At 45.3% G+C, this 27,691-nt stretch overlaps 1 protein-coding gene across 5 annotated transcripts in view; it reads right to left on the bottom strand.

Moving 5' to 3' along the window:
- FAM163A (family with sequence similarity 163 member A) overlaps positions 1–27,691 on the bottom strand; it is a 97,432-nt gene that overhangs the window by 3,747 nt on the left and 65,994 nt on the right. For all 5 annotated transcript variants that reach the window (XM_027565464.1, XM_027565463.1, XM_027565466.1 and 2 more), the window contains exons 2-4: positions 6,916–7,006; positions 1,426–1,446; positions 367–481 (exon numbers count right to left, since the gene is read on the bottom strand). In XM_027565464.1, coding sequence (XP_027421265.1) covers positions 367–459 — 93 coding nt within the window. In that variant the 5' untranslated portion in view covers positions 460–481; positions 1,426–1,446; positions 6,916–7,006. The remainder of the gene's footprint in view (positions 1–366; positions 482–1,425; positions 1,447–6,915; positions 7,007–27,691) is intronic.

The following is a 27,691-nucleotide window of genomic DNA, read 5'->3' as shown; positions in this document are numbered from 1 at the left end:
ACTGAGCAACTTAGCATGCACGTGGTTGAGAGAGGCGGGGAGGCAGAGAGGGAGGGACATACAGATTCCACTGAGCCCAGGCTGGGGTGCTGGGAGCTGCTTTCAGTCTCCCCACAGCGGTGTCCTTCCCACTAATCCTGAAATCTCAGACCTCTGGGAGACACCACACAAGGAGCCGGTGCTTTCCCAGCTCACTGTCTCGGGTGCCCAGAGTATGCAGGCTGAAGAAAAGCTCCTTTCTGACCACCCTGCAAGGTCCAGCCCCCTCAACATAAGCCTCCCGCTTTCTAGGCTTGGGGCTTTGTCGCCTCCACGCTGGGGAAGTGGTTTGCTGGCGGCCTGTGGCCCTGGGCCCCGGGCACTGACCTGGAGCCTACAGTAGCACAGGACGGCAATGATGCAGAGGAGGATGACCGTAGCTAGGATTCCGCCAGTGATCACAACTGTTCCCGCTGTCATCCGCCCGACGCCCCATCAAACTCTGCAAAGACACGTGGGGGAGAGGTGAGGGCAGCTGACCTTCCTCAGCTGGAGGCATGGTGGGGAGCGGGGACCTGAGAGCAGGGAGGGCCCCGGGGGTGGGACGCCAGGAGCTTCCTGCAGACTCAGCGGCCAGGCCAGCCTAACCTGGGACTCACAGCTGCGGGAGGGAAGAGAGGCGGAGGAGAGCTGACTGGCGGTGTAATTCTGCTCCCTGTTTCCATCTAGTTTCAAAGGTTCTTGCTGTCTTTCTGCTTTAATTCTCCTCTCCCCATGCCCCCCACCCCATGGGACTAAGACACGGAGAATAAATAGCTTCTGTTTCTGAGGGCTTAGCCTGTGTGAGGCACTGTGCTGAGCACGCCCCTGGTTATCTCAGTTAATCTTCAAAATCACCTTTCGAGATAGTTGTTAATTATCCCTGCTTTACTCACAATGAGCTGAGGCTCTACTTGGTCTGGCTGAGAGTCCACCCAGCCTGGTTCACCCCCAGTGGCCAGGCTCTTGATCACTGCCCTCTGGGGCACAAACACCCATGGTCCCCGAGCCCTTGACGTAGGTGGAAGGCACAGGGTCTGAGCCTCAGAAGTTCCACTTGGTTCTGCCCTGGCTCCAACCCACACTCATTCGGGTGGCATCTGTCCTCTCTTTCCAACTCATACAGGAAACAAGGGCAAGGTGAGCTCAGAGGGAGCCGGCAGGCACATTCCAGCTCCTGGAAGGTTGGGGAGAGGCTGGGGAGACAAGTCCTGCTAAGGGGGGCTGGGTGGGGCAGAGGCATGCTCTGGATGTGAGGCTGTCTGATGGCTGACTCCCCTTTCAGGTCACTGGACAAAGATTCTCGATCCCCCCAGGCACAGAGGGACCAAGGCTGACTCTGCCAATGGAGCAGGAGGATGGGAGGAGACTTGGCATCTTGAGGACAGAATGACCGCAAGCACTTACGTTCATAAAGGGAACGGTGACCTGCAAGACAACAAAAGAGACGGAGATGATGTTAGAAGAGTGTCATCCTGAAAAAGGCCCCAAGGGTTAGATTAGTCGCTGGGCTCCACCTCACCTCACCCGGCTCTCCCGGGTGCTCTGTCATCAGTAGGCCCACTGGTCCCAGATCTGAGTCTCCAGCTTGCAGCTTGAACCCAATTGTGACAGGCCAAGTCATTACCCTGTCTTCCAGTGGGCGCCCCCACCTCTGCCGACCTCTGAGTTACCGGTTCTACTGGAGCTGCCACAAAGGGTTTTACAGGTTGTTGCTCTCTCAAAGGGCAAGCGGGGGCTGGAACACCAGCTGCTCAGGAAGTCGTGTGGTCTGCTGTATCCACCTGGGGAAGGGGTGCCTTTCCTCACCCAGAGACACCATCTGCTCTTCACCATTGTGCTCCTGGAGCCTGGCAGGCACTGGCACTGCTTCTAACTCACTCAAAGATGCTCACAGTGTGGTCTGTGGATCAGTCCAGGCAGCACCTGGGAGCTGGTTAGATACGTAGCATCTCAGGCCCCTCCACCAGCCGAAGGAGTCAGAACGTGTGTTTTAACAAGGCCCCAGGTGATTATCTGCACATTGGAGTTTGACAAGGTTGTGGCGCATTCCCCTAGGTGCCCAGAGTTTCTTCTTTTAAAATGTTTATTTGTTGATAAATAAATAAGCATTTCTTTTTAATGTTTAAAATAAATGTTAAACACTCTTCGTTGCTGCACACGGGCTTCCTCCAGGTGCGGTGAGTGAGGACTTGTCTTTGTTGCGGTGCACAGGCTTTTGCTGCCATGGCTTCTCTTACTGCACAGCATGGGCTCCAGGCACACGAGCTTCAGCTCAGCAGTTGTGGCACACAAGCTTAGCTGCTCCGTGGCGTGCGGGATCTTCCTGGACTGGGGATGGAACCTGTGTCCCCTGCATTGGATTCTTGACCACTGGACTACCAGGGAAGTCCTTGCCCAGACTTTCAAATCCTCCAATTATTTGGCTTCTTCCAATCTTCTATTCTTCACAGCAATTATGACTGTATGCTGCATACCTGCACTGGTGCAATGGGTTCCTAAAGGATTTCACTGGTTTTGTCTTCACATGACCTACAGTCAGCCCTTCACCATGCCCTGCACCCCTCTTACTCCAGAGCCTTTCTGGCACCGCGCTGCCTTCAGGACACATTTATCTGGATGCAGACTTAATTTAGACTGAGCTTCAGTGGCTTTTCCCTCCCCGACTTCCCTCCATGCTCACCACCGATTTATTTTCCCCTTCTCACTGCCCATTGTCCTTCCCTGCCCCTCTCACAGGAATCCTCTGCACATCAGATAGTCCCAGTTCTTAAGACACGTATTGCCTAGTGATGAAAAGACACTTAATAAACCTTAAGAACCAGAGATGCACAGACCAGGGGCTGTGAGAACACAGGGGAGGGGGCAGCTACCTACTTGGGGAAAATTTCCAGAGAACATGTTATGTTCCATGAGCAGACTTCTAAAAGCTGTGTGGGGGCTTGTCCAACAGACAAAGTGCAGAGGGTAGAATGCACAGTCAAGGAATGTGAAAGAACACAGAGGTAACATACAGTTCTCAGCAACTGTAAGGATCCAGGAAGGCTGGGGTAGGCATGAAGCAGGCAAGGAGATGGGATTTAATGCTTATGGAGACAATGGGGGCTCCTGAAGGGTTTCTGTAGGGGAGACCATAATCTCTCACCTTCTCCATCTGTTTCAATTCTGCCCATCCTTCAGGGCTCTGAGAAGCCTTCCCCAGCTGCCTCATAGTGATGCAACCTCTCTTTCTGCACTTCTGCTGTAACGCCTTTCCATGTGCCACTTTTCAGGTCCTATCTTGGTGCAATGCTTGTCAACTTTCATGTGGGAACATCGTGACTCCTGCACTAAATTATGAGTCCTCTGGGGTCAGGAGTTGCATGTTATACTCTATCCTATCCTGAAGCTTTATACATAGTGCCTGGCACACAGCAGGCACTTAATAAAAGTAATCACTTCCCCATATGGGCTTCCCTGGCAGCTCAGATGGTAAAGAATGTGCTTGCAATGCAGGAGACCTGGGTTTGATTCCTGGGTTGGGGAAGATCCCCTGCAGGAGGGCATGGCAACCCACTCTAGTATTCGTGCCTGGAAAAGCCCATGGACAGAGGAGCCTGGCGGGCTTCAGTCCATAGGGTCGCAGAATCCGACACAACTGAGCGACTAACACATCCATATATATCCTTCCCCATACGGCGCTTCTTTTACAGGCCTGGCAGTAATGACCCTGATCGACCACCAGAGGGCAGTGTATCTCTAGCCACTTGAGTCTCATCTGCAGGCAGAGCATCCTTGTTGGAAACTGGTTTGACTGCTGAAATGTGAGGTGAGCCATGCTTCAGGGTTCATTGGAGTGTTTGTTGGGAGTTGGGGTGAGAAGGTGAACCTCAGCCTTGGGAGGACTTATACACCATCACAACAACATCACTCCTCCTTCTCCTGCTTCACTGGCCTGTTCACCCCTGAGATGGCTCAAAAGACAGAGAGACTCTAGCAACCTGAGGTTGCAGGAGCCAGCAGTGGTCCACTCTCCTGAAAGTCTTGGCCTGGTCTCCCAGGATATGCCCAGGCTGCTTTAGGAAGCAGGGAATTATGAAACCATACAGGGAGAGCATCCTTCCTTCTCTGCCCTCCATGCCTGGCCTCCCTCTTTCAGCACCGTGAAGGCTGCACAGCAGAAGTGGCCTGTAAAGGGGAGCACAGCAGTATAGGCGGAGCCATGGGGCTGAAGGGCCATTCAAAGCCCAAATGTGCCACTTAGCAGGCACCCCATCTTGGAAGCTGGCCTTCTTTTTCATTTGTAAAAGAGAGATTACAAAAAAACGCAGCTTACTAGTATGACCGTGAATAAAACGATTCACATATACAATGGCCCCTTGTAAACTCTAAGATACCCTTCAAGCATGGTTATCTGTACAGAAAAGGGAGACCCAGACATTTCGTGACCGCTTAAGTCTGGCCTCACAGTCGTAAACCTAGAAGGGACATGCAGAGTGCATGTGGTCCTGGCCAGCCGCCTGGAGGCTCCAGTCCTGGTGGTGCATAGCATTTCAATTCTGCGTTTATGGTTTCAGGTGGGCTTGTTTTCTCTTTGCAAATAGATGTAAATACTCACAATAACTCCCTGAACCTAAACAGCTTTCATTCTACAGTTTACTGTAAGTCTGAAATGGCAACCCACTCCAATATTCTTGCCTGGAACATCCCATGGACAGAGGAGCCTGGTAGGCTATAGTCCGTGGAGTCTCAAAGAGTCGGACACGACTGAGTGACTTCACTTTCTTTCTTAGTCTTTTCTCCTACATATGAATGCCTTCTATTCTGAGAGCACGATAATTAAGTCCAATTTGCTCGTTAAGTCCCACAAAGTTAGCCTAGGTACTCAACTAACACAACTGGCGATATAGTAGTGTACTGCAATAGGTTTATAATACTTTTCACATAAATAATATGTAAAAACAAACACAAAACATTTTTAATCTTAAACTACAGTAGCTTGAAAACTACAGTAGTAAACAGCTGGCATTCAGGGGCTGGCATTTATGGAACAGGCAAGAAGATTACTGACTGGAGGAGGGAGAGGAGATGGGAGATGGTAGAGCTGAAGGACTGTCAACAATAGGAGATGGAGGGCAAGCTACAGTTTCACTCATGCCTGATGTTGATGGCACAGGTTCTGGTTCCTTGCTGGATTCAATTCTATCTGTTGTTCAGTCACTGAGTTGTGTCTGACTCTTTGCGACCCTATGGACTGCAGCTCACCAGGCTTCCCTGTCCTTCACTATCTCTTGGAGTTGGCTCAGACTCATGTCCATGGAGTCAGTGATGCCATCCAACCATCTCATCCTCTATCACCTCTTCTTCTGCCCTCAGTCTTACCCAGCATCAGGGTCTTTTCCAATGAGTAGGCTCTTTGAATCAGGTGGACGAAGTATTGGAGCTTCAGCTTCAGCGTCAGCTCTTTCAATGAATACTCAGGGTTAATTTCCTTTAGGTTTGCAGGTTTGATCTTGCTTTCCAAGGGACTCTCAAGTCTTCTCCAACACCACAGTGTGAAAGCATCAGTTCTTCGGTGCTCAGCCTTCTTTATGGTCTAACTCTCACATCTAAACATGACTACTGGAAAAACCATAGCTTTGACTATATGGACCTTTGTTGGCAAAGTGATGTCTCTGCTGTTTAATATGCTGTCTAGGTTGGTCATAGCTTTTCCTATAAGGAGCAAGTGTCTTTTAATTTCATGGCTGCAGTTACTGTCCAAGGTCAATTTGGAACCCAAGAAAATAAAGTCTGTCACTGTTTCTATTTTTCCCCTATTTGCTATGAAGTGATGGGACCAGATGCCATGATCTTTATCTTTGGAATGTTGAATTTTAAGCCAGCTTTTTCATTCTCCTCTTTCACCTTCATCAAGAGGTTCTTTAGTTCCTCTTCACTTTCTGCCATAAGGGTGGTGTCATCTGCATATCTGAGGTTATTGATATTTCTCCTGACAACCTTGATTCTAGCTTGTCCTTTATCTAACCTGGCATTTCTCATGATGTACTATGTGTATAAGTTAAATAAACAGGGTGACAATATACAGCCTTGACGTATTCCTTGACCAATTTTGAACCAGTCTGTTGTTCCTTGTCTGGTTGTAACTGTTGCTTCTTGACCTGCATACAGGTTTCTCAGAAGGCAGGTAAGGTGGTCTGGTGTTCCCATCTCTTTAAGAATTTTCCACAGTTGGTTGTGATCCACACAAAGGCTTTAGTGTAGTCAATGAAGCAGATGTTTTTCTGCAATTCCCTTGCTTTTTCTATGATCCAACAAATGTTGGCAATTTGATGTCCAGTTCCTCTGCCTTTTCTAAATCCAGCTTGTACATCTAGTTCTTAGTTCACATACCACTGGAGCCTAGCTTGAAGGATTTTGAGCATGACACTGTGTGAAATGAGTGAAATTGTGTGTAGTTTGAACATTCTTTGGTATTGCCCTTCTTTGGGATTGGAATGAAAACTGACGTTTTCCAGTCCTGTGGCCACAGCTGAGTTTTCCAAATTTGCTGCCATATTGAGTGCAGCACTTTAACAGCATCATGATGATTTGCCTAAAGTCATAATAGCAAATGTCTGAGTCAGGACTGAAGTCAGGACTGAAGGGCCAGTGCTATGGAGTTTCTGCCGCATCTCTTACCGGATTAATTTCCGAGGCTTTGAGAAGAAGGTCCCTATGTACCCTCGCAGGGCCTGGACAGAATGGATTCAGTGGGGACCAACTCAGGGGCTGAGGACAGCCAAAGAGAACAAAGGCTGTTGCCAACTGCAGAGCCCCGGGCCCACCCTCTGTGACCAGGACTTTCTGGAGCTCCCTCTCCACCAGCACCTCTCTTCACCCAGGATCCAGGTACCTTCTTCCGTGCCTCACACTTACGTGAACAGCTGGATCAGTGACAGCCGAGTCACGCCGGCTGTGCCTGAACAGATAGCAGCTGGGGGCGCATCATGGCCAAGGGCATCAGTTCCTGCCAGAGAAGGGAGGGGAAGAAGGTCAGTGAGAGCTGGTGGGGGAGGCTGAGAGGACGGATGGGTACACGCTGGCATCTGGCTGTGACTCCAGGACTCTGGAGTGGACACCCCCAAGGGGCTTGTTTCCTGACCTCCGTGACTGCCTTGGTCTGAGGTCCCCCCAGCCTGAGAACCTAGGCTCAGACCTCTAAGGCCACATCCTATCCTGTCCTTGTTTCCTTCCCTCAGTGTCACTGCCTGGAACCCTCTGCCCAACACGGCATCAGGACAAGAGCAACCTCCTGCTCTGGGAAGCGAGGCTCAATGGCGGAAGGGAGTCTGGCTCCTCTTTCATGCTCCTGCTGGAGCATGCTGCCCTGTTCCCTGGTGGATGTGTCCCTTTTGGCTGCAAAGCTGATCCCTCTCACTCTGGCCCCATATACTTCTTTCCCATCCCCTTACCCCATTCTTTCCTGGAACTGTCTGTATTTCCAGTGCCCAGAGCTGCTCACACCTTTCTCTTACTCCAATACCCTGACCCCTCAGGCCAACATGCCAACCAGACACTTGGATGGATAAGTTCATGCTGATGGAGGTGGAGGAAGTGAGATCCACTGAGGAATCCAGTGTAGGCAAATTATTGGGCATCCCTTCAAGCCAAAATTCTTTATCCACTCAACCTTATTTAGAGGAGCATCTGGGCCCAACCTAGGAATGGGGTGTTGGGGGCGGTGGGGAGAGGAAGGGTGCCCCCGATGGTGATGCTGGGCTGCTGCTCACTGTCCCGAGGAGAACCTGCTCCACTGGGTGTGTGTTTTCACTAGGGAGGGAACCTAACCATGAATGGGATGTGCTGAGCCACCTTCCACAGGGACAGGGCTGACAACCTCAGGATCTCTGGCTCAGCAGGAAGCTGGAGGTCAAAGCACAGACATTTTCAGGCCTCAAGGACTGCACCCATCTGAGTTCAGCAGGTCTCAGGAACAGAGCTCCCAGAGAAGTTGAGAAGGCAGTTGGTCACCTGCAGAGGTGCTCCATCCCCGCCTCCACCTCCTTCTAGATCTAGGCCTTAACAATGTCTTCAGTGCCTGCCTTGGATGTTCTGGACACTCAGGCTTTCTCTTCTAAGAGATGTTTTCACTCATATGAAAATGTATGTTGTATGTAGCTGGATGTCAGAGTGGGACTCTTCCCACCTAAGTGTTGATTGAGATGCCAATGGGTTGACATCAGAAGACTAAAGTGAATTTGGAATAGGTCCCTCCTCCCTGGCCATGTGAGGGGAAATATACATGAGGATGCAAATCTGCTTCAGGATTCATGCTGTTGTTCAGGATTCATGCTGTTGTTCAGTCGCTAAGTCATGCCAGACTCTTTGTGACCCCATGGACTGCAGCACACCAGGCTTCCCTGTCCTTCACTGTCTCCTGGAGTTTGCTCAGATTCATGTTCATTGAGTCAGGATTCATGAGTGCTTTGTAAAAGAGAGATGGGTCAATAATCTGGTGAAGATTTGGTGAGGAAGATTTCCTTGGCAAGAGCTGTTGCTGAGCCGTGAATCTCTCACTCCAACCAGCAAAAGAGGCGGGAGGGCCATGGAACTGGCAGGGCTCGTTGTCTTGAGTCCTGCTCAATAGTGCCACCTGGAGGCGTGAGAAGACCCCAGTTGAGGAGGCCAGGCCTCCAGATGCCCCAGGGGCTGAGCAAGGAGTTGCCAAAAAGGCCAGGAATAGAGATGATGTGTTTGCCTGGGTTAAGGAACCATCAGGGAACCTCAGAAGAGCCCCAGAAAGCATTCACAAAAGCAGGAACCAGTCTAAAGCTACTCTCTGCTCTCTAACCAGTAAGAATTCTCTATTTCGCAGCAGCTCTTGAGGATAGTGGGAGGGAGGGTAAGAGTGGGGGGAATGTAGACAGCAAGGGATTTTGCCCAATGCCCCAGTTGCAGCAGATCCAAACTGGAGAATAGGAGAAGAGTAATGCTGTTGGGTGGGGAGTATTTTGATTATCACTCATGACTGACACTCTAATTTCTGAGTTGAAACTGTATCTATAACTTAGAGTGACTATGAGACTATCACCTAGGAGGGAATGAAAAAGCAATGGGCCTGGCATAAGTTTTACTCTAGGGGCAGGGGCAGATTTCTCCCACTGAATACATTTTAAACTAAAGGGTACTTGATCGTACACCATGATCAAGTGGAATTTATCCCAAGGATGCAAGGATTCATCAATATACATGTATCAATTAGAGTAATACATGACATTAACAAACTGAAGAATAAAAACCATACAATCATCTCAGTATATGTAGAAAGGTTTTGACTTTCAACACCCATTTATGATAAAAATTCTCCAGAAAGTGGGCACAGAGGGAACATAACTCAACATAGTAAAAGCTATATATGACAAACCCATAGCTAACATTCTCAAGGGTGAAAAACTGAAAGCATTTCCTCTAAGATTAGGAACAAGACAAGGATATCCACTCCCACCACTTTTATTCAACATGGTTTTGGAAGTCCTAGAGACAGTAATCAGAGAAGAAAAAGAAGAAAAATAAATTCAAATTGGAAAAGAAGTAAACTGTCACTGTTTGCAGATGATGTGATACTATATATAGAAAATCCTAAAGATGCTACAAGAAAACTACTAGAGCTCATCTATGAATTCGGTAAAGTTGCAGGTTACAAACTTAATACACAGAAATCTACTGCATGTCTATACACGAAAAATGAAATATCAGAAAGAGAAATTCAAGAGACAATTCCATTTACCAGGCATCAGAAAGAATAAAATACCTAGGAATAGAGCTACCTGAGGACACAAAAGACTGTACTCTGGAAACTCTAAGACACTGATGAAAGAAGTAAAAGATGACACAAACAAATGTAGAAATATACCATGTTCTGGGATTGGATGGATTAATACTGTGAAAATGACTATACTATACCAAAGCAATCAACAGATTCAGTACAATCCCTATCAAATTACCTATAGCATTTTTCACAGAATTAGAACAAAAAATTTTACAGTTTGTATGGAAACACAATAGAAGACCCCAAATACCCAAAATAATCTTAAGAAAGAAAAATGGAGCTGGAGGAATCAGCCTTCCAGATTTCAGGCTATACTATAAACTACAGTAATCAACAGTATGATGCTGGCACAAAAACAGAAATTAGATCAATGAGACAGAATAGAAAGTTCAGAGATAAACCCGTGCACCTATGGTCACCTAATCTATGACGAAGGAGTCAAGACTATACAGTGGAGAGAAAACAGTCTCTTCAACAAGTGGTGCTGGGAAAACTGGCCAATACAAATAAAAGAATGAAATTAGGATACTCTCTAATACCATACACAAAATAAACTCAAAATAGATTAAAGATCTAAATGTAAGGCTGGGGCTATAAAGCTCTTAGAGGGAAACATAGGCAGAACGCTCTTTGACATAAATCACAGCAAGATCTTTTTTGATCCACTTCCTAGAGTAATGAAAATAAGCAAAAATAAATAAATGGGATCTAATTAAATTTAAAAGCTTTTGCACAGCAAAGGAAACCATAAACAAAATGAAAAGACAACCCACAGAACAGGAGAAAACATCTGCAAATGAATTGACCAACAGGGATTAATCTCCAAAATATACAAACAGCTCATGCAACTCAGTATCAAAAAAACAACACAATCAAAAAGTATTTATATATGGTAGAAACCAACACAAATATTATAAAGCAATTATCCTCCAATTAAAAATAAATAAAATTTTGAAAAATGGGAAGAAGATCTAAATATACATTTCTCTAAAGAAGATATTCAAGGAGGCTGAAAATCACATGGAAAGATGTTCAACATCCTAATTATCAGAGAAATGCAAATCAAAACTACAATCAAAACTATCATCTCACATAAATTAGAATGGCCATTATCAAAAAAATCTACAAATGAGAAATGCTGGAGAGGGTGTGGAGAAATGGGAACCCTCCTACACTGTTGGTAGGAATGTGAATTCATATAGCCATTATGGAAAATTAATATGGAGAGTATTAAAAATCTAAAAACAGAACTACCGTATGACCCAGCAATCCCACCCCTGGGCATATACCCAGAGAAAAGACATAATTCAAAAAGATACATGCACTGCTATGTTCCCAGCAGCACTATGCACAATAGCCAAGCCATGGAAGCAACCTGAGTGTCCATCAGCAGAGGAGTGGATAGAGAAGATGTGGTGCATAGATAATGGAATATGATTCAGTCATTTGTTGTTGTTATTTAGTCACTAAGTCGTGTCTGACTCTGTGAGACTCTGTGGAGTCCACCAGGCTCCTCTGTCCATGGGGTTTCCTAGCCAAGAATACTGGAGTGAGTTTCCATTTCCTTCTCCAGGGGATCTTCCTGATTGAACCCATGTCTTCTGCTTGGCAGGCGGATTCTTTACCACTAAGTAACCTGGGAAGCCCTTACTCAGCCACAGAAAAGAACAAAATAATGCCACTTGCAGCAACATAGATAGACGTAGAGATTGTCATAGAGTGAAGTAAGTTAGACACAGAAAGACAAATATCATACCATGTCGTTTTATATATATAATTTTTTTAAAAGAGTACATACAAATGAATTTAATTACAAAACAGAAGTGGAGTCACAAATGTAGAAAACAAATTTATTGTTACTAGGGGATGTGGAGGGGAGGATAAACTGGAAATTGGGATTGACATATATACACTCCTATATATAAAATAGATAGCTAATAAGAACATGCTGTATAGCATAGGGAACTCAACTTAACACTCTGTAATGAACTATATGCGAAAAGAATCTAAAGCCCCTATGCTGGGAAAGACTGAAGGCAAAAAGAAGGGGGCGACAGAAAATGAGATGGTTGGATAGCATCACCAACTCAATGGACATGTTGCTGTTGTTATTCAGTCACAAAATTGTGTCCAACTCTGCAAACTGCAGGCTTCCCTGTCCTTCGCTATCCTCAGGGGAGTCTGGTATGCTGTAGTCCAAGGCGTTGCAAAGAGTTGGACACGACTTAGTGACTCAACAATAACAACAACAAATAACCGATTCGCTTTGCTGTACGGCAGGAACTAACAGAACACTGTAAATCAACAATATGCCAACAGAAAGTTTTTAAAAAATAAAGTGATAGACCTCCTAGATTTTGATCCATGAAAGGGAGACAAAACACAAGTTACAGACTAGGAGAGATGAAAATGGAATATTACCACATACGCTGCAAACATAAGGAAACTAAAGGGTATTAAAAACAACTTTATGCCAATCTAAAAATACAGATGAAATGAATACATTTATGGAATAATGTAACCTACCAGTATTTCCTCAAGAAGAAATAAATTACTTGAAAGATCTTATAATGTGAAGAAATCAAATCATCAGAAGTTGACTTTCAAAATAAAGAAGGAAAAAATAAAACACGTAGGCCCAGAGAGCTTCACCAGAAACACCTACCAAACACTTAATAAAGAAACCATCCTATCTCACACAAAGCATTCCAAGAACAGAAAAAGAAGAAACGCTCTAAGTCATCTTACTATCACTTTTCACTAGCAACACAGAAAACGTAATTTTAAAGACATCATATAAAATAATGAGAAAATTATTAAGTCCTATCAGAGAAGACAATGGCACCCCACTCCAGTACTCTTGCCTGGAAAACCCCATGGACGGAGGAGCCTGGTAGGCTGCAGTCCATGGGGTCGCTAAGAATCAGACACGACTGAGCGACTTCACTTTCACTTTTCCCTTTCATGCATTGGAGAAGGAAATGGCAACCCACTCCAGTGTTCTTGCCTGGAGAACCCCAGGGACGGGGTACCCTGGTGGGTTGCCGTCTATGGGGTTGCACAGAGTCGGACACGACTGAAGCGACTTAGCAGCAGCAGCAGCAGCAGCATTAAGTCTTAGGTGTATATGATCCCCTGGAGTAGAAAATGGCAACCCATTCCAATATTCTTGACTGGGAAATTCCATGGACAGAAGAGCCTAGCAAGTTACAGTCCATGAGGGTCTTAAAGAGTCGGACACAACCGAGAGCACACACACATAAAATACAAGCTGTATAGGAGATGACAGAGGATGAGATGGTTGGATGGCATCACTGACTCAGTGGACATGACTTTGAGCAAGCTCCAGGAGATGCTGAAAGACAGGGAAGCCTGGCGTACTGCAGTCCGTGGGGATTGCAAAGAGTTGGACACAATTGAGCAACTGAACAACAATATAGGGATTTTTTTTTTAGAAATCTTTAAAATTTTACGGAAAGACTTAAAGATGCCTAAATAAATGGAAAGTTGTACCAAAAAGATAAAAATAAAATAAAAAGTAAAGGGATATTTGAAGAAAAAAAATCAAAGTTGCTTTTTGGGCATAAATCATACAACATGCTTGCTTAACCAGTTACTTTATAGAAAAATGGTCCGTGGAAATGGAAGAACTCTAAAAAATTTGTCCCAACATCTTTACTTCTCTAGAAGAAGAAATCAAGTTCAGAGAGGACAAGTGACTTACTTAACCACACACAGCAAGATAGAGATGGGACTGGAGAGGCACTGGGAGCAGAGCCTCCTGGCCCCTGCTGTCTCTCCTCCCAGCACATCTGCTCTTATCTCACCAGGAGCTAAGGTGTCCCTAAAGCTGGATTTCTCACATTGGCTTGACAGTAACAATCCACCTGAGCCACACATTAAGGCAGAGACTCCAGATCTCCTGAAGCAGCATCTCCAGAGGAGGGACCCAGAATCTGCATCTTTAACAGGTTTGAATCTTGCGATCTGGTACTTTTGGGAAAAGATGCAGGAATGAAGGTCTTTGGGAGGATTTCAGGCTGGAGGCAGCAGGGGAGGTGGGTGACCTTGTGGAGCCTGTGGCATCATCTGCTGCCCATAACAAGGCTGAATCTGGATTCTGTGTCCTCAGGGCACACAGGCCAAAAGGAGGACAAGGGGAGTGCGGGGAGAACCAAAGGTAACATGGTGTCTCTGGGTGGGATGGAGCCAATAGAGGTCAAGGTGGGGAACCTTAAGTCCATTCTTCTAGTGAAAGCTGGGGGAACATAAAAGCCACCCTGATCTGATCTCATTTACAAAGCAGAAAAAGAGACACAAACACAGAGAACAAATGTATGGATACCAAGGGGGAAAGGAGGGTGGGATGAATTGGGAGATTAGGATGGACACACACACACTACCATGGATATAAAAGATACCTAATGAGAACCTACTGTATACAGCACAGGCAACTCTACTCGGTGCTCTGTGGTGACTTAAGTGGGAAGGAAATCCAAAAAGGAAGGGATGTATGTACACGTATAGCTGATTCACTTGGCTGAAGAGCAGAAACTAACACAACATTGTAAAGCAACTCTACTTTAAAAAAAAAAATAGCCTCCCTGATAGAATCTGCTGGAAATGGGTTTCCCAGTCCCCATAAGGCCAGGGGTCTGTGCTCTCTCGGAAGGACCCCTGCCCTCAGTGACTTCAGCACCCAGAGGCGGGTCATCTCCCTCACCGCCTGGACCAGCAGTGACAGGAAGCTCCTGCCGCAGCTGGCACCAGCCCATGTAATTAACGATCAGCTGCCCCCTGCACCCTGCTTGGCCCCCTTTGGAGCACAAGTTAATTGAGCAGGGCCTAAGCACCGGCTGATCTCAATTTCTTCTGATGCAATTAAGCCTTCTCCAGTCATTTATTAACTCATGAAATTGACACAGCAGGTTAGCAGCTCCTAAGAAGAGCAGTTTTTTTCCCCTTGTTCCCTGTCTCCTCAGACATCAATGCTCTGGCATGGCTGGCGGAGGGAATCAGACAAAGGGGCTCCTTTTACTCTGATTGTGCTTATGGCCATTACCAAGCCCTGATTCCCAGGATGAGGGTGGGAAGACTTGGTGGTCAGATTGGTCCCTTTGTCCCAGAGGAAGTACCACAGCAGCAGAGAGGTGTGTGCTGTTTGAGTAGGGGCCTCTCTGAGAGATACAGGGAAACTCAGCAAATCATCAAGGGAAAAGAGAACCTCAATATAATAACGATAGTAAACAGGCAGTTTATAAAACAGAATCAAAAGGCTAACAAGAAAATGAAGAGATGCCCAAACTCAACATAATCTAGGAAATGCAAATGGAAACCATAGTGAGCTATCCCTCTACACTGGTTGACTAGCAAAAATTGGTGGGGATTTAGGGGCACTGCTGGTAGGGTGTAGTTATAACAGCCGTTGAGGGAGAGACTTACCACTACTTGGTCATATTAAGTTCAGACCCCATGAGACAGCAACTCTGCTCCTGGGTCTGTGTCCCCCAAATTTCTCAATATATCCATATGGTGCCACGTGTGAAGATGTTCATCCCTGTGTTTTTTATGGTGGCAGAGAACTGGAAGCAAGCTCAGTGATCATCACTGGAGAGTATAAAGTCAGGTAGACATACACCTCAGAGGATAATGCAACTGCTGAGAGCAAGGACCAATCGGACCAGAGTAACACAGAGTGACAGGGATAAATGTTAGCAGAGGGCTAGGTTAAAAAAAAAACACACACACAAACAGAATTAGACGTATAAAGATGTATAACACTGCTTATATAAATTTAAAATACAAGCACAGGTCCAGCAACCGGGTTAAGAATCCTCCTGCCAAAGCATGGGACACAAGTTCGACACCTGGTCCAGGAAGAACCCACATGTCGTGGGGCAACTAAGCCCATCTGCCAAAACTACTGAAGCCCTCAGGCCCTAGAGCCTGAGCCCCATACGAGAAGCCACCACAGTGAGAAGCCTGCACACCGAAACTCCAGAGCAGCCCCTGCTCACCCCAACTAGAGAAGAGCCTGAGCAGCAATGAAGGCCCAGCATAGCCAAAAATAAACAAATCAAACTGAAAAAAGAAAAGATCCCACAATCACCAAACTATGCTTTAAAAAAAAGAACACATACCGAAACAAAAACAACAACCCCCTCACCCAAGTTCATAGATACAGAGAACAGGTTGGTGGTTGCCAGAGGTAGGGAGTGGAGGAGGGAGAAATGGGTGAAGAAGGTCAAAAGGTACAAACTTCCAGTTATAAAATAAGTAAATAAGTCATGGAGAAATAATGCACAGCATGGTGACTATAATAAAACTCTATTGTACTTGAAAGTTTCCAGGAGAGTAGACCTTAAGAGTTCTCATCACAAGAAAAACATTTTTTGGCCACTGGTCACAGGTGATAAGTAGACTTATTGTGGTGATCATTTTGCAATGTATACAAATATGAAATTACTATGTGATATACCTGAAATCAATACACTGTTATCTGTCAATTTTACCTCAATAAAACAAAATCCAAAATACATACCCCAAAATGTATATGCATTAAACATGTTAGAATGGCTGACTGTGGAAGGAGGAGAATGAAAACAGGAATAAGAATAAAAGAGAAAAAAAAATAATAGAGAAGAAGGGCCTTGCCCAGACCAATGATGAATCATATTGTGGACTATCTGAGAAGTAATACTGATGAGTATAATTAACTTAACATTCTACATCTGAGGTCCAACCCAAACAAAAAGGAAAGGGGTCTCTCACCACCCCAAGGAGGGCCTCCGTGCTGCACACTTCTATCTGACCTTCCTATCTGTTCTCAGGTAACTGTATTGTTGCCACACTGGGGTCAAGTAGGTATATTTTGTTTTCTTCTTAAAATGACAGACCATTTAAGGGCATTGGAATCTTGTGTCTTCATAAAGCTCCACTCCAGTGTTCAGCACATTTTAGACTGTGGGATGGCAGATCTAATGGGGAAGCTGCTTTGCATGCAGAGCGTGGGCTGTTTTATGCAGATGACACTTGTCTCTGTGGCTCTTGGGGTCAGGATTCCCGATTATGGGCCTGTTCTCTCTGCTTCAGAGAGATGACTGTGGAGGTCAGCAAGCGTTTTAAAGGCTTGGTTCACCTTGGACTCAACTCTCTTTCCCTTTCTGCCTTTCAAAACAACATTCGTTACTTCTGACAGAGTTTTCCTGTGTGCATCTTGTTTGATGTTCAGACACGGCAGTTTTTTCACTTCTCTTATTTCACAGAAAACATAAAGCTCAGAAAAGCAAAGTGGCTCAGCCAAGGTCACACAGCTATTTTGGGGAGAGCCAGGGCACCCTGCCCTCACCATTCTTCCATGCCCAGTGTAGTTCTTGCTCTGCAAGGAACACATGCCCTGTGCCATGGCCCCATTTCCATGTCACCCCAGCTTTTCGGACTCCACGTTCTATTTCCTGACTCACCACTCGCAGGAGGGACGGGGCATCACGGCCTGTGTGTTGGGAAGACTCATTGGTCTATATGGTTCACTGGGATTTCTCTCCATCTGTATTTGATCTCTACTGGCATTTGGGAGGTGTTCCGAGATCCCTAGGCAGCAGGCCTCCAGCCCGCTGACTGTGAACATGCTTGTTAGGAAAGGCAGAAGCCTCTGTGGGGTTTGTTTCTCCTTGCTGGAAAGACATCAGCAGTCTGGAAGAGATCCAGGTGAGAACGCAGGCCATTGAAAGGAAGTAAAGTTTCAGGCCAGATGGTGATAAGGAGAGGCAAGGCGCTAGGATAACAGGTGGACCAGAAGGAGCTAACCTGTGAGGGATGGGTCTCAGGACCATAGAGCCATCTAACTCAGAGTAGCAGAAAGGGGGAGGCTTGCTCAAGCTGTCCAAGGGACGGATGTGAAGTAATGGGATAAAAGGAGACCAAAGACGTTGAGACCAAATTAAGGCAAATCTCACAGGACACAAACAAATGTAACAGTGAGATTTGAAATCTGTCAACCTACATTGCACAGGGAGGCTTGGGGAGCATTACGGAGCTGCTCCGTCTCCTGGGTCAAATCTAGAGACCTGGCCTATTCATGCTGCCGGTTGGGTTTGACTGGGCCAGGGTGAGGATACAGCAAGGATGGGACGAGGCAACTTCTGGTTTTGGGGGGCTTAACAATTGCACCAGGATTTATTCAGGATACTTAATCACTTCAATGAGAACATTCTAAAATGGGCAAAAGAGCCCTGAGGAGGACTTCCCTGGTGGCCCAGGGGTTAAGAATCTACCTGCCAATGTAGGGGACACAGGTTCGATCCCTGGTCTGGGATGATCCCACATGCTGCAGAGCAACCGAAGACCAAAGACCATGTGCCACAGCTACTGATCCCCGCTCTAGAGCCCTTGAGCCTTTACTGCTGAATCCTGTGTGCCTAGAGCCTGTGCTCCACAGCGAGAGAAGCCACTGCGATGAGAAGCCTGTGCACCGCAACTAAAGAGTAGCCCCTTTTCACTGTAACTATAGAAAGCCCAGAGGCAGCAACAAAGATCCAGAACAACCAAAAAAAAAAAAAAAAGAAACCATATATATATATATATTTATTTAAAGGCCATTTGCAGGTAATACAGCAATGGTGACAGCAGGCCTTTGGCAGGTGGGGCAACACTTCATGGAAACCATGGGAGAGCGCCTGGTAGAATCCTGTGGGCTTAGTGAGCAGAATGGGAAATTTACATCCAAATATGCCTCCTATTCTTAATAGTTCACACACACTCACACACACTCAAGTCAACTGCATGCCACAATATATATGGCTCCTATTTCATATTCTGGGTTTGCTAATTCTCAAGTAATTCTTTGGGTGTCTTTGTGGCGTTCCGTTAAACTTTTCTAAAAATTGACCTACATGATTTGTCAATATCATCTTGGGCAGAGGGAGCAAAACCAAGGAAACAGGGTTTGTATCTTGATGAGTTGTATTTCTATCTGTTACATGCACTGATTTCTCTGGCCGCGAGAGTGGCCTGGGATGGCTCTTCCAGCTGAATCTTTATCACTTTGCACCCTGTGGATGGGGTAGGCAGGCTTCCCCAAGAAACCCTGGGGCTTCCAGCTCCCCACAAGAAGTGGAGATGGAGATTGTTTCCCATTTCATCCACTGGTCCCTGAGGGCTGAAGGGTTGAAAACTGCTTGTGGCCAGATTACTCATCAGGGAAAGCTCTAGAACAGACTGGATACAGATAAGCCATGCTCTCTCAGAAAACAGGTTACAAAAGAGCAACTTTACATTCGTGTGTGTGTGTGTGTGTGCAATAGGAAAACATATTGCATAATAGGGAAACATACACTATTTATAGCTTTCCCCCTCTTCTGCTTTCTGCTAATCTGTGTCTACCAGCTCATCTGGACTGGAGAGTAAAAGGTAAATCGGGAGACACCATTCTATTTGAATAGATATGACCTGACCTGAATATACTTAGACAATGAAAGGAGAAGAGGAGAAATTCAAGAGCTGGCATGAAAGGTACTTGAAAAGCATTCTGGAGAGACTGCAAAGAGGAGGAGACGAGGTGGCTGCCATGTGCATGAGACACTGGGAGAGGTGGAAATGGGAAAGAGGTTGTTGTTCAGTCGCTCAGTTGTGTCTCACTCTTTGCGACCCCATGGACTGCAGCATGCCAGGCTTCCCTATTCTTCACCATCTTCTGGAGCTTGCTCAAACTCATGTCCTTTGAGTCAGTGATGCCCTCCAACCATCTTGTCCTCTGTCATTCCTTTCTCCTCCTGCCTTCAATCTTTCCTAGTATCATCAGCCTTTTTTAATGAGTCAGTTCTTTACATCAGGTGGCCAAAGTATTGGAGATTCAGCTTCTCCATCAGTCCTTCCAATGAAAACTCAGGATTGATTTCCTTTAGGATTGACTGGTTTGACCTCCTTGAAGTCCAAGGGACTCTCAAGGTAAAGAGGAGTTTTGAGTATTTTATATATTATGAATGAAATTTATTCCCTTGGGATTTCCCAAACACTTCAATAAAGGTTTACATTCCTTTCCACATAGGTTTTGCATATTGGATTGAGTTTAAATAAGACACCTTGAGGAGACTGAGCCCACAGGGCAACTTTTCCGTTTTTTTTTTTTCACAGGTTATCATCATAAAGGAGGATGATTTGTCCAAAGAAAGATAATTGGAGGAGAAGACTTTTGAGAGTCCCTTGGACTGCAAGGAGATCCAACCAGTCCATCCTAAAGGAGATTAGTCCTGAGTGTTCATTGGAAGGACTGATGTTGAAGCTGAAACTCCAATACTTTGGCCACCTGATGTGAAGATCTGACTCATTTGAAAAGACCCTGATGCTGGGAAAGATTGAGGGCAGGAGGAGAAGGGGATGACAGAGGATGAGATGGTTGGATGGCATCAGTGACTCAATAGACATGGGTTTGGATAAACTCTGGGAGTTAGTGATGGACAGGGAGGTCTGGCGTGCTGCAGTCCATGGGGTCGCAAAGAGTCGGACACAACTGAGTGACTGAACTGAACCGAACCAGTAACTCTTGGGCTTTCCCTGTGGCTCAGCTGGTAAAGATTCTGCCTACAATGTGGGAGACCTGAGTTTGATCCCTGGGTTGGGAAGATCCTCTGGAGAAGGGAAAGCCTACCCACTCCAGTATTCTGGCCTGGAGAATTCCATGGGCTGTAAGTCCACGGGGTCACATACAGTCGGACATGACTGAGAGAATTTCAGTTTCACCAGTAACTCTCAGAGGTGGGAGGATGCCAATTTAGGTCAAGTTGGAAAGAGATATAGAGATTAGTGTTTATGAACTTCCTAAGTAGAAAGACAGAGAAGATAGGGATTTGGTAGGAAGTATGAATGATAAACAATTCCCCAAAATATTCCTAGTAAGTAGTCCCTCTGGGACCAGCCAACATGAGCTCCAGGCTATGGCCAAGCCTGCATCTGGGTCTCTGACCCTGGGGGGCCATGGTGATGTTTTTAAAAAAATCTCCTCTTATTTGAATGACCACTCCTTAATTTTATACACTTTTCCTACTCATTACTTTGTGCTTTTCTTATCAGTCTCTTTGAATATTACCAGTTAGGCATATTAACACTTGCAGTGTCAAAACTACTGTAAATGTTTTCCCCAGTATGAACTCCTTTACAGTGTAAAAGTTTTAAACTTTTAGGGAGCTAAATCTTTCATCACTTTTTGTTCCCTACTTGGCTTAGGAAGTTTTGCACACAGGGTTATGTAAGAAATGTTTCACTTAAAAAATTTAATTATTCATCTTGCAGGGATCTGTTTTTGTGCTCTTAGGGTTTCAGTTTTAGTTTTTTTTTCCTTAGATAGAAAGCCAGTTCTGCCAGGTAAGCCGAATTGTCTTAGACTAAATTATCGTCTTTAGTACATATTAATTTCAGATCTATTTATGTGTGGATCTATTTCTAAATTCCCTATTCAATTCTACTTACCTACAATTATTCATATGCCCCACTGTTTTAATTAACTTGATTTATCATAAATTTTTAATGACTTGTAAGATTATATATACTTTTATTGAAGTATAGTTGATGTGCAATATTATATGTTTCAGGTGTACAATAGTGATTCACAATTTCTAACATTTAATATTCCAATCACAATTATTATAAAATATTGGCTATATTCCCTGTGTTGTATATATTCTTGTAGCTTATTTATTTTATACACAGTACTTTGTACCTCTTAATCCCCTACCCCTATCTTGCCCCTCCCCTCTGCCCTCTCCCCACTGGTAATCATTAGTTTGCTGTCTGTATTTGTGAATCTGTTTCTTTTTCTGTTAAAATCACTAGTTTGTCTTATTTTTTAGATTCTACATATAAGTGACATCATGCAGTATTTTTCTTTCTCTATATGACTTATTTCACTTAGCATGCTGCTGCTGCTGCTGCTAAGTCGCTTCAGTCATGTCCGACTCTGTGCGACCCCATAGACAGAAGCCCACCAGGCTCCCCCATCCTTGGGATTCTCCAGGCAAGAACACTGGAGTGGGTTGCCATTTCCTTCTCCAATGCATGAAAGGGAAAAGTGAAAGGGAAGTCGCTCAGTTGTGTCCGACTCTTAGCGACCCCGTGGACTACAGCCTACCAGGCTGCTCCTTCCATGGGATTTTCCAGGCAAGAGTACTGGAGTGGGGTGCCATTAGCATAAAACCCTCCAAATCCATCCATGTTGTTACAAGCAGTAAACTATTTTTTTCAGCTGAGTAGTATTCCAACACACACACACTTGTGTGTATAGATATATGATATATATATATACATACACATCTTTATCTCTTCATCTGTAAATGGACACTTAGCTCGCTTCCATATTGTAAGACTACTTTTTAACTTTTTATTACTGTGTAACATATAGTGAAACTGTTAGTTGCTCAGTCTTGTCTCACTCTTTGTAACCCCATGGGTACCTACCCACTAGGCTTCTCTGTCCATGGAATTCTCTAGACAAGAATACTGGAGTGAGTAGCCATTCCTTCTTCAGTGGATCTTTCTGGCCCAGGGATCGAACCCAGGTCTCCTGCATTGCAGGCAGATTCTTTACCATCTGAGTTACTAAGGAAGTCTGTGTCACATATAGAAAGGGCACAAATCAAATTTTCTCACTGCGAACACATCCATGTAACTTGCCCCCTAGAAGTCTCCCTTAGGGTTCTGGCTTACGAGTCTGTCTTTAACTCCTGGGCAGAGCTCTGGTGATTGGCACATGAGTGTAGACTTTCTCATGACCACTTTCTCATGACCACTGCTGGCTCCTGGGCCATAGCTTCTTACAGAGTGGCTCAGGGCCTTATAACCAGAAGCCAAGGTGGAGAAGATTGCTGTGGCTGGACTATGATGAGGAGAGAGATGTGAACTTCTTCGCCCGAGCTTTCCCACCTGGAAAGGGCACTGAACCGTGTCATCTGTCAATGAGCAAAGAGGCAAAGCAACTGAAGCCTGAAGTCTCTCAGTTTCTTCTCACCAACAGCAGGAAGAGCTGGGCTATTCCCTTTTCAAACTCCACTGTCCAGGTGGTGGAACCGGGAGGATCTGGGACACAGGCCCCTTGAGAGGGTGGGTGCAGGGGCTGCTACTCCTTTCTCTGTGCAGAGAGCCCTCAGGGGAGGACATCCCACTCCAAATCAAAGCTGCCCTGCGTAATACCGTCTACTGAGTTCTGTTCTGTGGACAGGGAAACCTTTATGGGTGATGCTCTGTTAGGGAAAACTTTTCCTTCATTTGGATTCAGACTAAACTGTCTCAGAATTATTTGGCCTTGGGAGACATGTGGTATGAATGTGCGTGTGTGCACACACATGCTCAAACCAACACCAACCCTCTGGAGAACCGCCATACGCAAACCCGCGCATCACACTACCTGCGAGAGAGACAGGCAGACAGGGAGGGTCAAAGCCCAAATTGGACTGACCTGCAATGGTGAAGACTCTCCCTCCCCCAAATGCCCTAGGTGATTCTAGATTGGTGAGCTCAGATACTGGGAAATGGACTTCGAGCATACCATGTCCCCTGTATTGCCATGGAGAGAGAAGGCTGGCAGATCCTAAGGAACAAACAAAGCCTGTGGGTCATGGACCCAAGAATGGTCCCCTCTGAGAAAGTGAGGAAGAAAAAGAGGAAAAGGGAGATAACTCACTTGCTGTCTTGCTTGATGCTATAGGACTGGCCAGGCTCCATATCCAGTTCAGTGTTTTCCTCCTGGCAGACTACACCCCTCTAATTATTCCCGACCTGCCAATCAAACCTGTTCCTGCAGAAGTCTTGGCAGGGATGGGAGATTGGAGAACTAGGCCACTAAAGGCAAACGTGATTTCTCTATCCCACTGCTCATTGGAGGCTAATACAAAAAGGGCAGATCCAACCAGAAGGTGAGGGACTCCCAGATGAAAAACAACCAAAGCGTTGCTGAGAGTGGCAAGGAGAGGAAGAGAAGGAGCATATTGTGTGGACATGCTGATCCCCGCATGGCCTGCTTCCTTGTTTTCTTAAATTTTCTGGAGAAGTAGGGGGAATGGGGGAGAGGTAGAAAGATGACACTTGAGTAACAAATAATAAAGGAAGAGATGAGTGGAAAGCTGCCTCTGTGTAACTCTCACCTGTTCAAGCTGGTTTGCCTTCAAGGGTCATTTATGATGGATCCCTCTCTCTGAAAGACAGTCTTCTCAACATCTCAAGACAGATAGCATGCCATATATCAATGCTCAGTTAGCTGGCATAAAAGAGAAGTCCCCAGACCTGGGGCCTGGGTATTGGGCAGGGAGCCTTGCACGTGGGGGACCCAGGATCCTCCCATTTTGGGCCTCTTTGCCTCCAGCCATCAGACAGAGGATGCGTGGAGGATCATGAGAGGAAGGGTTTTGTGGGTCAGACCTCCAGGAGTGCACGTCACTTCTACTCCCATGCCATTGGCCAGACTCAGGCCACACCTAAGTGCAAGGGAAGCTGGGAGACGTGAAGGGCTGAGTGCCCGGGAAAGAGCAGGACCAGGTTGTACAGCGCAGAGGCATCTCTGCCACAGCCCCTACCTTCTAGTCCAGTTTTAGTCTTTGGCATTCTCTTTGCACTTTTGCTCCACTAATACTGAAATGCATGTCTTTCCCTAGTTAAGCCGTCCTCTCTTATATCTCTTCATCCTTATATACACTGTTCCTTCATCCTAGGCCACCTTCTTCCCACCTGTATCTATTTGGCAATTTTTTTATTACTCCTTTAGGAATCAGCTTGAGAAGAACTCCGGCCCCTTCCGGCATTCCATAACTCCTCTAGGCAGGCTTCACACTTCCTCATTCTGTACCTTATGGATCCCTCCTTTGTAGCACTTGCATAATTTATAATCCATAATTTATCATTGTTTTGCAGTGGGCCCATCTCCGTTACTAAACTGCAAGCCCAGTTCTGGCAGGAATGGCACCTGCTTAGCAGAATGCCTGGGACAAAAAGGACTCAGTAAACACTTAGTGATTGAATGAACAAAAGACAGAGCATCTGCCCTGGTTTTCTTTTTTCCAGGCTAAATGTTCTCATTTCCTTTTACCTTTCCCCAGGTACATGGCTTTGAATCTCTTTATTATCCTTGTCCCTGTCTTCAGAATGAGCTCCAATGTATCAAATTCATCATCAAATTGGGAGCCCCACATCTGAATAGGGCTCTCTGGGTTTGAATTGACTGGTGCAGGCTTCACTGGACAGGCTTTGCCCCCTCGTCCAGTGGCAAAATTCATGGCTGGCATGGGACAGGGCCTCAACTATGGTCATAGTCGCTTCTTTCCTCTCGGAATACTTCCCTCCTCCCCGAGCCATGCACATCTAATATTCCACTCAAGAATCATCTCTTCTGATAGGACATTTTAAAGATCTAAGGGGAAGGGCATTAAGTTTAGATGTGTAAGTATTGCTGGGTTATGTGGGCTTTTCAAATTTATTCCAGATGTTTCTATGTCTATAGATAGGGACAGTCACTGTGCCACACTTTCTTTCTTAGCAGGGGAATCACCTGTGTAGCCTCTTTTTGTCATGTAATTATAAATAACTGGTATGGTGGGTTGGAGTGTAATATCTAGTCCTTCCTCCTCTTGCCTGTCTTACTGCATTGCAGAAGCTAGAACTCTAAAAGTGACATTTTCCAGATTCCCTTTGCGGCCAGGGTTCTGGTCATGATTTAAGTGGGGCCAATCAGATGCATCCCCTCTCACGTGGCTCGGTGGTAAAGAATCCACCTGCCAATGTGGGACATGCAAGTTCACCTGGGTCAGGACGATCCCCTGGAGGAGAGCAAGGCAACGCACTCCAGTATTCCTGCCTGGGAAATCCCAAGGACAGAGGAGCCTGACAAGCTACAGTCCATGGGGCCTCAAAACAGTAGGACAAGACTTAGCGACTAAACAGGCAGGATCTGTGTGGCTCTGGAGCCAGTCATTATGGTGGCAGCTTCCTGACCTCTAGATTACAGCTGAGGCCATGTGTTCCTATGGCCAGTAGCCACAGTCTTAGCTTTGTGATCCCTCAGCTTCCTGATACAGTGCTATTGTTTCAGGGATCATTTGTAGGGGCTCAGCCTAGAGCCTGCCCCTTAGATCTTCCAAAGACTTGTAATCACCTAATCCCCTGTGTCAAATATACTTACTCTTAACATAGCTGAAATGAAATGAAGCAAAAATAAAAACTAGGAAAAAATAATTTAAAAGATAGGTAGAGTGACTTTTAGTATCTGCAACCTGACCAGTAAGAGCAGGCACCCATTGACCTCCAGGAAAAGTCATCCAAAGCTTTTGTGGCTTGATGAAAACTGTACTTCTCTTCTTGAGGCCATTTGGTATGCACAGAGCTGAAAAAGTAATGTATGAAATTGTATAAGGATCCCAAGATCCTTCTGAGAGGGCAGAGACCAAGACTTCCATTCCTTCCTAAGATCCAAACTTAGGGAATCCTGGGGAGTGGCCCTGACCAAGATCTGCTGGAAGTAAAGAACTCCAGGGGAGCAGAGGGTACCTGTGAAGGTGATGGCTGGTTCTGGCCTGTCACGTGACTTGAGTCAGATGCTTCTTCTTTTAATTTCAGCATTTTGATTATTATTTTGGAGTATAATTGCTTTACAATGTTGTGTTACTTTCTGCTGTACAACAAAGTGAATCAGTTATATGTATACATATATCCCCACCCTTTTGGCCCTCCTTCCCATCCCACTCCCATCTCACCCATCTAGGTCATCACCAAGCTCTGAGCTGAGCTCCCAGAAGTCTCTCTCTCTCTTTTTAAAAAAATTTTTAATTGGAGGAAAATTGCTTTAAAATGCTGTGTTGGTTTCTGCCATCCAATAATGCAAATCAGTCATAATTATATATATCCCCTTCATCGTGAGCCTCCCTCCCCACTTCTATCCTACCTCTCTAGATCATCACAGAGCACCAGGCTGGCATAGCATGGGGCTTTGGGGAGCAATGGCTGTGTGAGCACCAGGAGATATTTAACCTAGGATCAGGGCTGTTCAGGGACCATGTCAGCAGAGAAGATTTTGCGACAGCAGCAGACAAATGTGACAGAGCCAAAGCTAGCATTCAGTAGCACATCCTGGAGACCAACCAAACACAGACTGACCAGAATTCCTAAGTTTCTTTCTCAGCTTTGTACCTGGAAACAAGAACAACTTCCTCTGGGCTGAAGAAGATCCTTAAGGTTTGGAGGGAGAGGGTAAAGAGGTCTCAAGAGGGAGATACTGAACTTTTTGGTAATAGGAACCTTTGAGGAGTTGAAAAATTCATTGGATAAATAAGAATTATGAACTTATTTGTACCCCAAACTGGTGAAGTGGGTCGCCCAAGTTACAGGCACAAAAGAAAAACCTAACTACATTCAAAATTAAAATTCTATGTGTACATGAACCCAGGACAAAAATTAATTAAAAGGTAAATAATAGATTGGGGAATTACCTGCAATAAATAGGAGAACTTATTTAGATGATAAAGGAATATATTAAGACCACATAGGTGAATAAGCAAAACACAGAAATGGATGATTTACCAAGGATGAAATGAATTAATAAATATATGTAGAACTATCCAACCCCACTAAAAGTCAAAGGAATGGAAACTGAGACATATTTCTTCTTTCTACTAAATTATAGGAAATTATTATATTAATACCTAGTGTTGATCAGGTTGGGGTTTAATACTCTTCGTTTCTAGGTGAAAATTTGTAAAACTCTTTGGGCAAATATTTGGCAATATTTATTTTAGAAATGTATATAGCAAAGGTTTCTAGTTTTAAATGGCTTATCAAAATCTGTATTTATCTTTCCTACCCCGCACAACATCCTATTGAAATAATAAGAAACAATAAACAAATTTACAGCAG

The sequence above is a fragment of the Bos indicus x Bos taurus genome, chromosome 16, assembly GCF_003369695.1.
Source record: "Bos indicus x Bos taurus breed Angus x Brahman F1 hybrid chromosome 16, Bos_hybrid_MaternalHap_v2.0, whole genome shotgun sequence".
NCBI lineage: Eukaryota > Metazoa > Chordata > Mammalia > Artiodactyla > Bovidae > Bos > Bos indicus x Bos taurus.
This window is presented reverse-complemented; position numbering and strand designations above follow the sequence as displayed.